Source organism: Periplaneta americana, chromosome 4 (genome assembly GCF_040183065.1).
Source record: "Periplaneta americana isolate PAMFEO1 chromosome 4, P.americana_PAMFEO1_priV1, whole genome shotgun sequence".
Taxonomy (NCBI): domain Eukaryota; kingdom Metazoa; phylum Arthropoda; class Insecta; order Blattodea; family Blattidae; genus Periplaneta; species Periplaneta americana.
Genome location: NC_091120.1, coordinates 19,992,166 through 20,011,391, shown reverse-complemented (window position 1 = coordinate 20,011,391; position 19,226 = coordinate 19,992,166). Strand labels below are relative to the sequence as shown.

The 19,226-nt window shown below is 36.2% G+C and overlaps 1 protein-coding gene across 1 annotated transcript in view; it reads left to right on the top strand.

Moving 5' to 3' along the window:
• The first annotated feature begins 5,669 nt into the window (after window positions 1-5,669).
• The window catches only part of LOC138697566 (homeobox protein Hmx-like), a 100,403-nt gene continuing 86,846 nt past the window's right edge, over window positions 5,670-19,226 (top strand). Inside the window, exon 1 of the mRNA XM_069822912.1 lies at window positions 5,670-7,200. Coding sequence (XP_069679013.1) covers window positions 6,225-7,200 — 976 coding nt within the window. The 5' untranslated portion in view covers window positions 5,670-6,224. The remainder of the gene's footprint in view (window positions 7,201-19,226) is intronic.

Genomic DNA, 19,226 nt, shown 5'->3' with positions numbered 1-19,226 from the left:
TTTTAATATAAACTTCACGCTAGCGTTCCGAGTTCTTTGATAAGCCTAAGCGACCGCAAAGCTCAATTTTATAATTTTTAAGCAAGAACTTATAGGCTACAGTAATTTACGAAGGTGTACAGTCTCAGATTAGATATATTTCTGCAGGTGTACCTCAAGGGAGCATTCTAGCCCCTTTCCTCTATTTAATTTACACTCATAATATACCAACACCTACTTAAATCAGATTCTCTAACTGTACCTCAGTTCGCTGATGACATTGCTGTCCTTAGCAAAGGAGATACTGGTGAACAAGTGACAACCAATCTACAAAACTTTCTACAAGAAATTGAAATACGGAACAAAAAATGGAGAACAGCCATGAACACAAATAAGTCATCAACAGTAACATTCACATACCTCAAAAAAGAAAAAGCACTTCCATTATACCTCAACTGTTCACTAGTACCACAACATGAAGAAATACGATATCTTCTTGGACTCATCCTAGACAGTCGCTTGACCTGGAATAAACATCTCACTTACACCCTCTAGAGATTAAGATACAGACTTCATCGATTGAAAGCAATACTTTTCAGCTCTTGTCTTTCCCTTTCCAACAAAAGGTTAATATTATATGTAATGCATCTCAAACCTATTTGGCTCTATGGATGTTCATTAAGGGGATCGGCTTCTATAAGCCAAATCAAGCGTATTCAAACATTCCAAAATCGGGTACTAAGGATAATCACTGGAACACTATGGTACATAAGAAATGAAACACTTCATTCAGATCTAGACCTAGCCAAAATAGAGACTGTACTTCATTCTTCCTACACACTGTTATATGCAACATTGTCAACACATTCTAATAGCTTAATCAACCAGATTCCTCGGAACCTACCCCCTGCACGGACTGATCGTCGCCTCAAGAGGAAAAGACACTGATTTGTTGATGCTTTGAGGAACGTTAATGGACGTCACCCTCTCCACAGGTCTCATATTGTTGAAATGTTAATTGATAGTACCAATGTAAAAAAATTTTCAAATAAATTAAAAAAAAAGAAGTCGCGTAGTGATTTTCGCGACGTTAGTAAAAATTTCGCAATGGCAAATGTTTTTTCGCAGCTGCAGCGTGACGATATTGTCGCGAACGTTCTTCCCAGAACTAGTTTCACATTTCCCTATGAAAATTTAGCTGATGATAAAAATAATAATAATAATAATAATAATAATAATAATAATAATAATAATAATAATAATAATGTACAAAATTTTAAATACCGATAGTAATGTAAATTGTAAACAATTATAGGCTAATAATGACTTCCTCCCTTTGACAAAATTCTACAGGGACATCATTTTATTTTTACTTGCATTTTTATTGTACCTGCATTTCTGAATGTACTTCACTCTCACCCCTTCACTAATGTCCTTGCTCCCGTCAGACACACAAACTTACGGCCGCTGTTGCATTCGAAGTTTTCAAGCAGTGAAGTAAACACTGCAGTGTATAGTGTGTTTCATAAATATGATTGCGTTTTCTATAGAAGAAAGAATCTATATTAATAATATCGTACTAAAAAATTATATTCAAGAAACGATAAATTCAATTTCAGAGAATATGCTTCAAAATGTTTTTTAATAATATGCGTACTGAATTGAAGCCTGCATTGTAATGAACGGCAACCATTTTCAGCAACTTGTTTAAAAATTCAGATTATCTTTTTTTGAATTGAGGTGGCTAGAAGCAAAGGAATGCTAGTGACATTTGTAATAACATGAGTTAAGTGCATCCAGTGTAAGCAAAAGTATCTAAAATTTTAGTAGCAAAGGGATATTTTAATCGCATCACACATTAAAATTTAAATAAAAAATTTCACCGATTTTACGAAAGCTTAAATATTTAAACCCCATTTTCTCAAAAGTAACTTAAGTGCACTTACAGCCCTTTACTTTTGACTCCCTCAATTTAAATACACTCTCTATATTGTATGATAACATCAATAATTAATATGCTAAATAAAGTAGACATTACATAACGAACATAGCCGCCTGAAAAGTTGAGTTTTTGAAAAAAAATGTTCCTACTCTACTGTATTTTGATAAATTCCGTAAAAGTGATGATCAAACTGAAAATCGTAATATCGTAGCCTATTTCCCTACAACATAAATGGATACACTACTTTTCTCTCCTCCTATACCTAGTAAAATGATTTGTTTACATATTGCACTAGTAACATAAAACTCCTGTAATGGAAGGGGGAAACAGTGTTTCCGAGTATAGCCACGTTAATGTTAAAAATGTTGGTAAAAATAAAGTGATGTCCCTGTACGTACGCCACTGAATTATATCAATAAATTTTGGGATAGAGTTAGATTATTATCTCGAGTCATTCTTCCACATTACAATAGGCTAATCTGTCACTTCATCTCCATACTCACTGAATTTCGACCCATTTTCACTTTTTGTTTTCAAAGAATAGGCCTAAATCTAACCTTTCCACATTTATAATAAATTCCACAACTGTTTACTAAACATGGAGGGAATAAGATGATTGACAAGTTTTTACCCACTCCCAATGTTATCATGTAAATGGCTGAGGTGGTTCTGATCAATTTGCCGCGAATTTCAAACTCAAGAGAATTTTTAGAAATTGACAATTTTTCCTAAATAAAAAAAGAAAAAATCTGGATTACAATAGGCTACATAAATGAGTTGCCACGAATTTTTAAAATAAAAAGTGATAATTGCACAAGAAACATTTCAGATAGGCCTATGTCTAATTCTGTCCCAAAATTCATTGATCTAAGTACACTCATTCTGTTCCCTACAAAAATGTAATTTTTAATAAGTTTTCATAATACAAAAATTGTTACATAAGTCACAGCTTTAAATATAGACTAGAAAGATTGGATTTGCATTTAAAAAAAAGTTCATTTTTCACAGGCATTTAGTCTCTGTATGAACATCAGGGGTTTTTGACGTAAGTAGGCCTACAGGGACAAAAGTGAAACATCTCTTTGAAGAAGTTGTAGACCTGTTGGAATAATTATTTTATGGAATTAATAATAGTTAGTTCGATTAATTAAAATATGTCACAGTGTGACGTAGTCTGCAGCAGAGTCCGTATAGACCTAAGTAGGCCAGTTTCTGTCTGATGCTTTTCCAATTCTCTGTGGGCTAAAGCAAGGAGATGCACTATCACCTTTACTTTTTAACTTCGCTCTAGAATACGCCATTAGGAAAGTTCAAGATAACAGACAGGGTTTGGAATTGAACCGGTTACATTACCTTCTTGTCTATGCGGATGACGTGAATATGTTAGGAGAAAATACACAAACGATTAGGAAAAACACGAAAATTTTACTTGAAGCAAGTAAAGCGATAGATTTGGAAGTAAATCCCGAAAAGACAAAGTATATGGTTAGGCCTATGTCTCGTGACCAAAATATTGTACGAAATGGAAATATAAAAATTGGAAATTCATCCTTCGAAGAGATGGAAAAATATTATTATCTTGAAGGAACAATAACAAATATAAATGACACTCGGGAGGAAATAAAACGCAGAATAAATATGGGAAATGCCTATTATTATTCAGTTGGGAAGCTTTTGTCATCTGGTACCAAAAAAAAAAAAAAAGCTGAAAGTTAGAATTTATAAAACAGTTAAATTACTGGTTGTTCTGTATGGTTTTGGAACTTGGACTCTCACTTTGAGAGAGGAACAGAAATGAGGGTATTTGAGAGTAAGGTTCTTAGGAAAATATTTGGGGCTAAGAGGGATGAAGTTACAGGAGAATGGAGAAAGTTAGCCTACACAACGCATAACAGCATTCATTGTATTCTTCACCTGACATAATTAGGAACATTAAATCCAGACGTTTGAGATGGGCACATACGGACGAATCCAGAAATGCATAGGCTATAGAGTGTTAGTTGGGAGGCCGGAGGAAAAAAGACCTTTGGGGAGGCCGAGACGTAGATGGGAGGATAATATTAAAATGAATTTGAGGGAGGTGGGATATGATTGTAGAGACTGGATTAATCTTGCTCAAGATAGGGACTGATGTAAGGGCAGCAATGAATCTGCGGGTTCCTTAAAAGCCATTTGTAAGTAAATAAATTATAATGGCACTGTAGTTGGTGCGTTGACAGCGCCGCTATTAAACCGTACAAATTTCTTTTCAGTCCCGCAGAAGCCAGTCTTACACAGTAGCTTAGGCATAATCTATTTACCTAACTTAGGCTTATAGGCCTAGACTGTGAAAAGTTGTTTAGATTTGACGTTGTGGATAATTGGCCTGTATGTCTGCGTTTTGTGACATTTCTCTGTATTGACAAGGTTTTTACGTAAAACTGTCGCCGTGCATAGAGTTTTGCAGTATTTTTATATTGTAGAGCTACTGGAGTTGTAATCCATCACATTACCGGCGCTCTTTCAATTTGGAAAGGTTGATTTCAACCTGTATTTTTCATGATTTGCTGTGTTTGTAGGTCTGTAGATTACTTATCGTTCTGTCGAAACGTCTTGGTATAGGCCTACGGGCTTTTTTTTAATTAACTACTCCAATAATACGAATGCACGAACCATAAGACATATCTATTTGCCTAACTTATAAACTGTCAAAAGTTGTTTAAATATGACGTTGTGGATAATTGGCCTGTATGTCTGCGTTTTGTGACATTTCTCTGTATTGACAAGGTTTTTACGTAAAACTGTCGCCGTGCATAGAGTTTTGGAGTATTTTTATATTGTAGAGCTACTGGAGTTGTAATCCATCACATTACCGGCTCTCTTTCAATTTGGAAAGGTTGATTTCAACCGTGTATTTTTCATGATTTGCTGTGTTTGTAGGTCTGTAGATTACTTATCGTTCTGTCGAAAGGTCTTGGTATAGGCCTACGGGCTATTTTTTTAATTAACTACTCCAATAATACGAATGCACGAACCACAATATTCTCAATTTCAAATATTTAATTTATCGATCTCCCGCAGTACTTTGTTTTTTCTATTTTAACAATTTGCTTTGAAAAGTACCGATGCCTTTAATTTTCACTTGGCCGCTACCTGCTCTCATACAACATGGGATAATTACTGCACAGCGATATCGACACAAAGTAATTACATCATCAACTGGGAGGGAGGCAAACCGCTTCCTTATTGAGCTGATCACTGGCAGGGAGGCCGTTCCCCGCTCGCCACAAGTGTATTGCGTTCTCCATCTCTCTCTGTACAACCACAAAACCGCCAAAGAGATAACAAACTCGACTCATACCCCGACACGGCGCGGAGTCTGTCTCGCTCGCTCAAAAACTTCACTTCCGATTTCCGGGCTTTCTAAAAACCAGCCAATCCCATTACACTATTACCTTCGGTCTCCCCCTCCTCCAGGGTCTCACTATTACTCTCTCCGCCAATGGGGATCGCGCTCGCGGCCGCCGTAGCCAATGGCAGCCGTCGCTCTCCCGCCACTCCGCCCGCCGGAGCACAGCTGTCGGATGCTATCATCTCTGCCTGCCTCCTCGCCTCTCTGCCCTCTCTCTTAGATGCTCTATCATCGCTCTACGCGGAGATGAATCTCTACTTTACTCCGCCATGTTTTGTTGGGTGTTAAAGCTTGTTGCCGCTGCTTGGGCGATGCTGGGCGCCGCGGGGCGGGGAGGGGAGGGCGTGGAGGGGGGCGCTGTGTTACCTCGTGTGTGTGTGCGGATTGCAGCAGTTAGTGTCTCATTGAGAGGAAACTGTTTTAGAAGCTGCGAGGATCGTTTTGCTTTATTATGAAGTAGCTCAGCTTTTGCATTCCTTGGGCGCTTCGATGCAGTGTGGCAGCGCATGAGATCCGTTGTCGGTGACACAGAATGTTTCGAAAGTGTCGTCGTACTTAGCGGCTTATTCGAAGACATTATTACAAACATGGGTTAAAAGACTAGACCATTGACGTTTGTTTACCGGCGTGGATGGACACGGAAGAATCAATATAAGAATGTAGTACACTACCCACAACCAAGTGCTGTGGCAAAGGACATTACCTCTCAATTTGCCTTCTGTGAAGTGAAGTATTCTAGTCGATAAACATGGTGAAGTGAAGTGCGTGAACTAATTGAGTGATCGTCCGTTAAGAACATTCAAACACTTGTTCGACGGCAGTATATCAATATCGAGCAGTCTGGTGTGTAGCAAAGTGTGTGGCCGTGATGTCCCCGCCCAGATTCGAAGACATCAGCAGTAGCATTGCAGCATGATGACTATGATGATGATGCAACGTCTTATGTGTCATCAAACGCAGCAGCAGCAGACCCAGTCTCCCTCGCAACAGCAGCCAGTCCTCCAGCAGAACCCTCCGGGCGGTAATTCCACTCCGGGCCCCATCCGGTCGTCGCCGCCTCCCAGACTGATGACGTTCGGACATCACTCTTTCCACCATGTCCACGGCGGAGACATCAGAAACGTGGACGCCGGCGGAGAGAAGATTCTCGTGGACATCTCGATGCACCAGCCGGCAGTGGAGGCTTCCAGTCCGCAGCAGGAGCAAAGCGATGTGGAAGAGGCGCCGAGGGAGGATCTGATGAGGAGGCACTTCGGCGGGAGGGACGAGGACGCCCAGGACCAAGAGGACAAGCCCGTCCGCGGCTACGACGAGGCGGAGAGGGACGTGGACATGGACGAAGACGAGGAGGATCTGGAGATGAACGACGGCAGCGAAGACGACGAGGAGCTGAACGTGGACGACGACCACGACCTGATGTCCTCCCCGGTGGACCTCACGAACAGACACTCCGGCGCGCACCTCATGCTCGCGAACCACAGACTCATGCAGTCGTCCGACTCCCACTCCCCTGTGATGTGCAACACGAACTCGCTGTCGTCCTCGCCGAAGGCGGACGCGTCTGGGAACGTCCTGGACAAGACGTCCCGGTCGAGTGTGTCTAGTGTGGGGTCGGGGTTGTCTGTGGGCGGCGGTGGGGGCGGCTCTTCCACCACGGTGCGGCGTAACCTCGCCTTCTCCGTGGAGAACATTCTGGACCCGAACAAGTTCACGGGTCGCGGGCCGCTGCTGCAGCACCAGCAGGCGGTGGGCTCGCCGCTCACGGCAGGCAGGCTGGTGGCTGCGCCCCGCCTGGCCGCGGACTCGGGGGGCCACGTCTCCGCCACGGCCTGCTGCTGGAGGCCGCACCTCGACGCCGCGTCGCCGGACCGGGTCGACGACAACTCAGGTGAGGAGCGCGGCTGACTTTGCACGTGAAAGTCGTCTAATTTATAACCAATACCTAGGAGCAGGCGTTTTCGTGAATATTTTTAAAATCTTTCGTAAAAAATTAATTTAAGAATAAACTAAGGAAGGATTTATCACTTAAATTCTTCTTAATAATAGATTGTAGTTATTTTAATTCTTTTTTCAATTTTTTTTATGTTTAAGCATAGGCTTAATAACATTTTAACAAGAAAAATATGCTATTAACCTATTATTATTATTATTATTATTATTATTATTATTATTATTATTATTATTATACATACAGCAGAGTCCATATAGGACAGTTTCTATCTGATAATTTTCCAATTCACTGCGGGCTAAAGCAGGGACATGCACTATCACCTTTACTTTTTAACTTCGCTCTAGAATATGCCATTAGGAAAGTTCAGGATAACAGGCAGGGTTTGGAATTGAACGGGTTACATCAGCTTCTTGTCTATGCGGATGACGTGAATATGTTAGGAGAAAATACACAAGCGATTAGGGAAAACACGGGAATTTTACTGGAAGCAAGTAAAGCGATCGGTTTGGAAGTAAATCCCGAAAAGACAAAGTATATGATTATGTCTCGTGACCAGAATATTGTACGAAATGGAAATATAAAAATTGGAGATTTATCCTTCGAAGGGGTGGAAAAATTCAAATATCTTGGAGCAACAGTAACAAATATAAATGACACTCGGGAGGAAATTAAACGCAGAATAAATATGGGAAATGCATGTTATTATTCGGTTGAGAAGCTCTTATCATCCAGTCTGCTGTCCAAAAATCTGAAAGTTAGAATTTATAAAACAGTTATATTACCGGTTGTTCTGTATGGTTGTGAAACTTGGACTCACTGTGAGAGAGGAACATAGGTTAAGGGTGTTTGAGAATAAGGTGCTTAGGAAAATATTTGGGGCTAAGCGGGATGAAGTTACAGGAGAATGGAGAAAGTTACACAACACAGAACTGCACGCATTGTATTCTTCACCTGACATAATTAGGAACATTAAATCCAGACGTTTGAGATGGGCTGGGCATGTAGCATGTATGGGAAAATCCAGAAATGCATATAGAGTGTCAGTTGGGAGGCCGGAAGGAAAAGACCTTTAGGGAGGCCGAGACGTTCATGGGAAGATAATATTAAAATGGATTTGAGGGAGGTGGGATATGATGATAGAAAGTGGATTGATCTTGCTCAGGGTAGGAATAAATGGCGGGCTTATGTGAGGGCGGCAATGAACCTTCGGGTTCCTTGAAAGCCAGTAAGTAAATATTAGTATTATTATTTTTATTATTATTATTGCTGTTTTTATTGGTTATTTTATGACGCTTTATCAACTGCTATGGTTATCTAGCGTCTGAATGAGGTGAAGGTGATAATGCCAGCGAAATGAGTCCAGGTCCAGCGTCAAAAGCGGAGTTTACTAGGTACCGAAAATAGAGCAGTGCTGGTTGAAAATCAACATTTTCCTTCCCATTGTATGCAGGCTTAGGATCGTCATAAGGCAGGAACGGGTAAATTCGTGACTCGAGACAGCAAACTATAAAATTGCCTGTCCCTACCTTAAGGCATGGTTAAATAGCCGCATACTAGCCATACCAACACATAAGACATCATCGTATTCATCATCATACACAATCTCGCTCTCGCGCTTGTGGAATACCCTACCCAGTGACATCAGAGACTGTCGGAATTTAGTAGCGTTCAAAAGCAAGCTTATTAAGCATTTTCTTACTACGTAGAGTAGGTTTAATTTTTACTTAATTAGTAAAAGAAATCCTTCTCTCTTCTTAACTTTTACAATAAACTGTGTAGCTTTTATTAATCAGTTAATCTTTTAGTACTTTGATTTTTATTGTATTTGTAAATTTAATATTAATTGAGGGGCTTAGAACAAAAAGCAGGTAAGTGACGGAAACCTAGTTTTGAGGAAATTACAGTTAAAGTTCTACATGCAATGAAATATTATAGGCTACACTAGTTTGGTGAAATGATGCCCATATAGCAGCACTGCACAGTGTGATCACTTACCTGATTTTATCCCAAAGAAACATCCTTTTGGGCTATCACAACACGCACTTACCTCATTTTTTTAATAATGTCACTTACCTGCTTTTCGTTCTAAGTTCCTCAATTGTAATTATAATTGTAACTTAATTGTATTCTTAATATTGTAGTTGTAATCCCCTGGTAGAGGGGAAGAGAAGGCCTGATGGCCTTATCTCTACCAGGTTAAATAAATAATTAAATAAATAAATAAATAAAATAAAATAAAAATGTTGGTTATCATGTACAATGCACAGTATGAATCTCAGTCAACACTTCTTAAACTTCAGAGTAGATATTGACACTAGGAGCTATGTTTTTGGGAGAAATTTGTAGGACAGTGTTTTTATATATTAGAGTCTGTTTATTGATTTAGATACAAATTCTCCCATTTTGTCTCTAATAGGCTATATTGTTCTTTCTTTAATTGGTCTGATTTTCTTTTTGTTGCTAGACTTCTAATTTGTATGTAAGTTAAGTGTCAATTTGAATTCGTTTTAGAACGTCTATTAATTGAAATATGTTAGATGATTCACAACTGTTTGTCGCTCTTTCTGTCGTAGCTACGAACTCAAAGAATGTTTACCAGTGACTGAAATGACAGGTACGACCGCCCCTAATTATGAAAACAAGTTCAAATAAGTATCACTATCAACATCAAAACACGCCAGTATCGATATCATAGGCCTACCAACATAAAAAGTAGGATTCGATACGACAGGTAGTTCATAATATATACTTAGCCCAAACAGTCTCTTTGATAAATATAGCCTATAACTTATCTATACCAGCATAGTTCGGACCGAATTAGTACTGTACCTTTCTGAACCCCGGACCGAATTAATACTGTTTAATTCTGGTGTGTATCTGATGAAACCGAACTTGTATGCACCCGTCAAAAGTTGCCCAGAAATTGCTCTTAGGCCTAATGGTTTAGGGAAAACCTCGGAAAAACCTCAAATCCCACCCGGGATTTGAACCCGGGCCCGCTCGTTTCACGGTCAGGCTATTATTAGTAGGCCTATTATTACTATTATTACTATTATTAATGTTCATTATTGTTTCATTAATGCTACTTCTCTAATCTTTCATTAGCCTATTTACTTTTACTCTTATTATGCTACTTAAGCCTACTATTATTCGCCTGCTCACTATCATATTATTGGGTTAAATTGAAGATTATTCAATTAGAGTATGGCTGGTCGGAAGAGAAGGCCTGATAGCCTTAGCTCTGCCAGAGTAGGCCTAAATAGACTACATAAATTAATAAATAAGTAGGCCTAACAAATTAGCCTATGGAAAATATCGTACAGTTAAAAATGTGACATTAGGCTCAATCTTGTGAAAATTTCATCATTTTTGTCATATAACTTAATGTGACAGATTCGTACACATCTTAATTAGCAATAACCTTATACGCTGAATTGTGCCCCTTGTTTTTAACATTCTTGGTGAAATAAAAGCTGGTAAGCCTATCTAATAATAATAATAATAATAATAATAATAATAATAATAATAATAAAAGTAGGCCTAATAGCAATAACAATGTATATGATTAGGGCCCTATGTCTCGTGACGAGTAACTTATATTGTACGAAATGGAAATATAAAAATTGGAAATTTATCCTTTGAAGAGGTCGAAAAATTGAAATATCTGGGAGCAACAATAACAAATATGAATGATACTCGGGAGGAGGTTAAACATAGAATAAATATGGGAAATGCTTGTTATTATTCGGTTGAGAAGCTTTTATCATCCAGTCTGCTGTCAAAAAATCTGAAAGTTGGAATTTATAAAACAGTTATATTACCGGTTGTTCTTTATGGTTGTGAAACTTGGACTCTCACTTTGAGAGAGGAACATAGGTTAAGGGTGTTTGAGAATAAGGTGTTTCGGAAAATATTTGGGGCTAAGAGGGATGAAGTTACAGGAGAATGAAGAAAGTTACACAACACAGAACTGCACGCATTGTATTCTTCACCTGACATAATTAGGAACATTAAATCCAGACGTTTGAGATGAGCAGGACATGTAGCACTTATGGGCGAATCCAGAAATGCATATAGAGTGTTAGTTGGGAGGCCAGAGGGAAAAAGACCTTTGGGGAGGCCGACACGTAGATGGGAAGATAACTTAATATTAAAATGGATTTGAGGGAGATGGGATATGATGATAGAGGATAGGGACCTATGGCGGGCTTATGTGAGGGCGGCAATGAACCTCCGCGTTCCTTAAAAGCCAGTAAGTAAGTAATAACAATAAATTATACTTAACTTTGTATAAGCTTATCAGCATTAGGCCTATTGTTACTTCCTTCAGCTTGATACAAAAACCCAGTCATCAATGGTACTGTAAGCCATTGAAGAAACTAGGCCTAACAGAATTCCCAAGTATCTTGTCTCCGTATTAGGCCTATTTCGCAGCTAAGATCTTCAAAACTAATAACTGCATTTCTTGAAAATTATTTTTTTTTAATCTCCAGTATTAACTTCAATAAGTAGATGTTCCGTTAAAATTCTGGATTATATAGCCTATTTCGTATATCATAGACCTACCTGTAAAACATTATTTAGGCCTAAAATTTATCATCGTTTATTACATAATTGTAACCTCAAATCTGTATTTAACTTGTGAGAGCTAATGATTGGCCTTTGACATAGGCCTACGATGTAATTCAGTTGGAAGGGCTAAATAATGTCTCCAAAACTATTTTGTGAATAAATTAATTGTAATTCATATAATCTTTACTTAAACTAAATATTTCACTATTTTAAGATGCCTGGAAGAAATTCTTTACAAAATTAACGTAATCCTACCCGCTATTGAAATTTATTTATTTATTTATTTATTTATTTATTTATTTATTTATTTATTTATTTATTTATTTATTTATTTATTTATTTATTCTGGTGTAGTTAAGGCCATCAGGCCTTCTCTTCCACAACACCAGGAATGCAAATACAATAATAGAAATAAACAGAAAAAAAAAACTATATTCAAAGTAAAGCTACACAAGAAATGAAGAGAGAGAAAAAAAAACACTATGAACAAAGTAAAGCCACACAAAAATGTACACAGGTTGAAGTCACACAAACTTTAAAAGAGTGATTAAATATCATAATTAATTCTATCCTAACTAATTAACTAACATAAACAAGAAACGTGCAATTTTAATCTAGATTAAAAAAGAAAAAGAAAAAAAAACACAAATCAATACAATAGATCATTACAGATAAATAGGATTATTCAAAAGTCGCAAAGGATTTGAAAGCCCTGTAAATTTGTACGAAGTAGTTTCAGTTTTGGAAAAATAATAATAGATAGATTGTTTATAAATTAGTGGGATAAGTATAGACTAAAGCAATTTGTGAACAATATGCCACACTGTTGCTCAACTGATATCCCCTAGCAACTTGGGTCACACTCATGAAGTGTAGTATAACTTAGTCTACGCTTCCTAACAAAGGATTACTTGCTTCTCACAGTTTTTTTGTAAGGACTACGTACTTTTATATTTGAGTGCGAATGTCCATAAAATATTTTTATTGAACGGTTAGCTTTCATTGTGCTGTTGGTTGCTTGACAAGTAGGACTAGGCCTATGGAATATAGTAACAATCTTGTTAGTACAAACTGTTAATACTTTACAATAATATTAAGAATATAATAATAATAATAATAATAATAATTTTTATTGCTAGAATAAAGATACATATTATGTATTTTCATCAAGACATGAGACATCATGGGAATTATGATTGGGGCTAGAGGCACAATTCCACACGAGTCCTTAGAAGTCTTCTAGAAATTAAAAGTTCCTGCCAGCACCCTGGAGACGATATCCTCCACTGCACTGAAGTCATCCATTTCCATAATTAACCGTCACTTATATTCATTATAAAATGTGTGTAGCCCTAAACTGTCTGTTCTGTTTCCAATAAATGTTTCAATTATAGCGTGCCTAACTATTAAAAACATTCAATTAAATATAAATATTCGTTTAGAATTGATTAGGAGGCCGATTATTAAACCCTAGTAGGGACAGCTATCAATATATATATAGATATATATTAAAAATAACTCTAATATCTCCAGAAAGAGTACATAGGCACATCTATCAATTTAAATATTGATCTTCAGTAATTTGTAGGGGTTTGCTTTATTTCTCCTTCCCACCTTTTAAATTTTCGGTCCGTTTTTCTTTTTGTCATCAACTTATTAGCTTTTCAGTGGATAGGCTATGTTTTAGTCTTGCTTTCTTTCAAATAACAGAATAGGGAATTACAAATAATGTCAATAGTCTATAAAAATAGAAATTTTATGAGAATCTGTGGGAAACCAATTGCACATAGCATTTATTATCTACTGAAATAAAATTTTCGAGTCGTATAAATGAAGCCGGGTACTGTAGCATAGTAATTTTAGGATTATAAAACATGTATTTTTGTGTGTGTTAGCCCAGATACCTAAGTTATTTAACTACCTAAATTTGGGTAGGCTATACAATAAATTATTTGACGTAATTGTCTATCTTTGTCTTTTGAATGAATAGTTCAAGAAAATAAACTACAAAATAGATCATTCGCTTTATGGAAAGTAACTCAATAAAATTGTATCGAAGGACGTAGGCCTAACTGAAAAAAAAAGACACCTCCGTTATACAGATTCTATTCCAGTATTATTGAACTATACTGTATGACAAATGTCTCAATTTCAGTGGGAAATATATTGAAAAATAGCTCAACAATTGCTGTATCTGTCCCAATAAGTCTTTCCATCAAATTGTGTTTTCTTTCTATACACGGCTCCAGGGAGACTATTTTTACTGTCCTAGTAATTGCGGTCGAGTTACCAGAATTTGTATAAGCACTTGTTTTGACATTATTAACATGGTAAAAATAATATATTTTTTTTATCTGCCATCATGAGAATGTTTGCTTATGAGCCAAATCGCTCTGTCAACACAGCGACTTAACATTGCCATAAGAAACCAACGTATAAAAACAATGAAGAAATAACTTAGGCATAATCAGTGGGCCATGTTTAGAAATTCGCAGGCTTTGATAATTTATAAAGCAAGACGTCAGACTTTGACTTAGAAACCATAGGCCTAAATGATACTACCTTCTTTTACAAATTGTCAAAGTCTGCTAATTCCTAAACATAGGCCACTGACTAAGCCTAAGTTACTTCTTCATTGTTTTTATACATCTAGTTTTCTTAAGGCAATGTTAAATTCCTACATCCCATATCCAGAAGAACATACGGTAGGTTCTAATCAGTGTTAATATCAGCGTATTATCTTTCCAACGAGAATTGAAACAAGATAAATAGACTTATGGGATATTAATGTAAATATGCCTATGTTACTTTAGTCTGAATGTATGAAATGTAAATAGAGTAGAAGAATCTCACATAGGCCTATGTAACTCAGATGTGGAATAGGCAAAAGAGCCATCCTTCATTGGGAGAAGTAATTACATTATGGAATCCTTTTACGCTATTGTTATTGTTGTTATTATTATTATTATTATTATTATTATTATTATTATTATTATTATTATTATTATTATGCCTATTATGTCTAGTTGTCTATGCGGATGACGTGTATATGTTAGGAGAAAATCCATAAACGATTAGGGAAAACACGGGAATTTTACCTGAAGCGACTAAAGAAATACGTTTGGAAGTAAATCCCGAAAAGACAAAGTATATGATTATGTCTCGTGACAAGAATATTGTACGAAATGGAAATATAAAAATTGGAAATTTATCTTTCAAGAGGGGAAAAATTAAAACATCTGGGAGAAACAGTAACAAATATAAATGACACTCGGGAGGAAATTAAACGCAGAATAAATATGGGAAATGCGTGTTATTATTCAGTTAAGAAGCTTTTGTCATCTAGTCTTAAAGTTAGAATTTATAAAACAGTTATAGGCCTATTACCGATTGTTCTGTACGGTTGTGAAACTTGGACTCTCACTTTGAGAGAGGAACAGAGATTAAGGGTGTTTGAGAATAAGGTCCTTAGGAAAAATACTTGGGGCTAAGTGGGCTGAAGTTACAGGAGAATGGAGAAAGTTACATAACACAGAACTGCACGCATTGTATTCTTCACCTGACATAATTAGGAACATTAAATCCAGACGTTTGAGATGGGCAGGGCATGTGCACGTATGGACGAATCCAGAATATTAATTGGGAGGCCGGAGGGAAATAGACCTTTAGGGAGGCCGAGACGTAGATGGGAGGATAATATTAAAATGGATTTGAGGGATGTGGGATATGATGGTAGAAACTGGATTAATGTTACACTGGATAGAGACCGATGGCGGGCTTATAAGAGAGCGGCAATGAACCTCCGCGTTCGTTCCTTAAAAGCCATAAGTAGGTAAGTAAGTATTATGCCTTCTAATATAGCATTATTCTATCGTATCACTGGAATTTCATCAACATCTTCATCTTATTTATCCTCAAGTTTGTTATCGTTTCGGCTCTATGTTCATTAATATTGCTGTCTTCCTTTTATTTTTGGTCCTCCTCGGTTTCGACGTCTTTTATTTTTAGTTAATTATTTAGCAAAGCTGTATCAACTACTGGGCTATTTTACCTGTGGTAATATATTATTTACTCGATAGAATCGGTGATATAGAGGTGGTAATTTTGAGTATGGCATTATTCTTTTTTCTGAAATTTCATTAACATCATTATCTTTTTACCTTCAAGTTTGAGGCCCTGACGATAAGCATAGGCCTATTTCAACTTCTATTCAGTGATTTTCTCTATTTAAAAGATAAGTAAGAAATTGAAGTTAACGTCGACGTCTAATAAATCTTAATAGAGCCTAGCCTATATATTTTCCTGGAATAATAATTTATTCTACTTAACATTTCAAGATAATTAATCTATATTGATATAGGCCTAATAATCATGGAAATCTTAAAGATATAGGCTACTTATTTCATATCGAAACAATATTAATGGCCAGAACTCATATTCACAATTTTACATTTGAAATGATACATATGAATATAAGTATACCCGAAATGAGCCAAGCTCGTGCTCGGGTATAGTCCAATAGTCTACATAAATTTTACAGAGATCAAATAATAATATTGATGTTAGAAATAATAGTAGTAATAATAATAATAATAATAATAATAATAATAATAATAATAACAACAACAATAGAATATCCATGACGGAGATGATACAAAGATAGTAATACAAATTAATCCATTAATAATAAAAATAATAATAATAATAATAATAATAATAATAATAATAATAATAATAATAATAATAATAATAGTAATAAAACAAAAATATTAGAATAATAAAATAAATACTAAGATGGATAAAATAAAATATAAAACCACTAGCGAGAGTTAACACAACTTAAATAAGCATATAATAACCAGAAAAAAAATGATGAACTCGAAAATCAACATAAAAGTTTGTTGTATCGCAGACGACAGCAACCGCCGTATTGACATTGTGCTAGCCTATGCATTATTGGTAGTAGGGGGGGGGGGCCGAAGGTCTACGTAACTGCCGTTCTCTTCGAATCTTCTCATGCAATCATGGGAAGTTAATGCTGAAAAACAAAATGTCTACGAGTCAAACTGTTCGCTATTACCAGGATAAATACAAATAATACTGAAATATATTAATCAAGTTTCAGTTATAGATCTCCCCTTTTGTGCAAGAGGTATCATATCAAAATATTTTATGAATGGCGGGGAAAATATAAATTTCAATAACTCTCTAGTGACAGAGATATGTTTCCATGGTTTAGTTAATATGTACAGTAGCCCTTGTTCATAGGATTTCAGTTTTGTATTTGTTACTGTTGCTCCAAGATATTTGAATTTTTCCACATTTTCGAAGGATAAATCTCCAATTTTTATATTTCTATTTCGTAGAATATTCTGGTCACGAGACATAATCATATATTTAGTCTTTTCGGGGTTTACTTCCAAACCTATCGCTTTACTTGCTTCAAGTAAAATTTCAAGTAATAATAATAATAATAATAATAATAATAATAATAATAATAATAATAATAATAATAATAATAATAATAATAATAATAATAATAATGATTTCAAAAAGGCATATGACTCGGTTAAGAGGGAAATATTATATGATATTCTTATTGAATTTGGTATTCCCAAGAAACTAGTTCGATTAATTAAAATGTGTCTCTGAGAAACATACAGCAGAGTCCGTATAGGTCAGTTTCTATCTGATGCTTTTCCAATTCACTGCGGGCTAAAGCAGGGAGATGCACTATCACCTTTACTTTTTACCTTCGCTTTAGAATATGCCATTAGGAAAGTTCAGGATAACAGGCAGGGTTTGGAATTGAACGGGTTACATCAGCTTCTTGTCTTTGCGGATGACGTGAATAGGCCTATGTTAGGAAAAAATCCACAAACGATTAGGGAAAACACGGAAATTTTACTTGAAGCAAGTAAAGCGATCGGTTTGGAAGTAAATTCCGAAAAGACAAAGTATATGATTATGTCTCGTGACCAGAATATTGTACGAAATGGAAATATAAAAATTGGAGATTTATCCTTCGAAGGGGTGGAAAAATTCAAATATCTTGGAGCAACAGTAACAAATGTAAATGACACTCGGGAGGAAATTAAACGGAGAATAAATATGGGAAATGCCTGTTATTATTCGGTTGAGAAGCTTTTATCATCTAGTCTGCTGTCAAAAAATCTGAAAGTTAGAATTTATAAAACAGTTATATTACCGGTTGTTCTTTATGGTTGTGAAACTTGGACTCTCACTCTGAGAGAAGAACATAGGTTATGGGTGTTTGAGAATAAGGTGCTTAGGAAAATATTTGGGGCTAAGAGGGATGAAGTTACAGAAAAATGGAGAAAGTTACACAATACAGAACTGCACGCATTGTGATCTTCACCTGACATAATTAGGAACATTAAATCCAGTACATTTGAGATGGGCAGGGCATGTAGCACGTATGGGTGAATCCAGGAATGCATATAGAGTGTTAGTTGGGAGACCGGAGGGAAAAAGACCTTTGGGGAGGCCGAGACGTAGATGGGAGGATAATATTAAAATGGATTTGAGGGAGGTGGGATATAATGATAGGGACTGGATTAATCTTGCACAGGATAGGGACCGATGGCGGGCTTATATGAGGGCGGCAATGAACCTTCGGGTTCCTTAAAAGCCATTTGTATGTATGTATGTAATAGTAATGGACCTAATAATAATGTGAATTAATAGTTCTGAAGTAGGCCTATTTCTGTAAATAATAAGTTATTCCTCCGAAATAGTTATTTATATAACTAGTACGTGAAACGTATCTTTAGTGGACGAGTATTATTGATGTTTATGGACGAGGCGTAAGTCGAGTGAGTAATATCATATGAGGCCAGTGAAGGCTTCACGTACTTGTTAAGTACAATATTTTTTGGTATTCAGTCCGTAAAGTGGTTTCTAAAACTAGCATTAAACTAAAATTTAATCTTATTTTCATTACTTACTCATTTTGTCACACTGTGGGCTTTTATTTATTGTAATGTATTTCCGATATCAATTTTACAAAGGCAACCACTTGAATAACGTGTTATCATGGTTACGACAAATGCAATCCGTAAAATGTTGTCGTGTGGATTTTATAGGATTGATTCCTATAACAGTTCATTTTACGGACTGTCATCTATCTGTAAAGCAACCATTTTACGGACTGAGTAAAAAAATATATTTAGTTCAATATTCACATCTCCCCTTCCTCTCTGAATTATTTAATAGATCAATAACATAGTTCATGTAATAATTATTATAGGGTCTATAACTTCTTAGCAGACATCGGATTCTAGGGCAAATGCCTATTTTGTTTCTTTAGGAGAAAAGTAAAAATAATTATTAATATTTGTGTTTCATGGAAATTGAAAGGTATTCAAAGA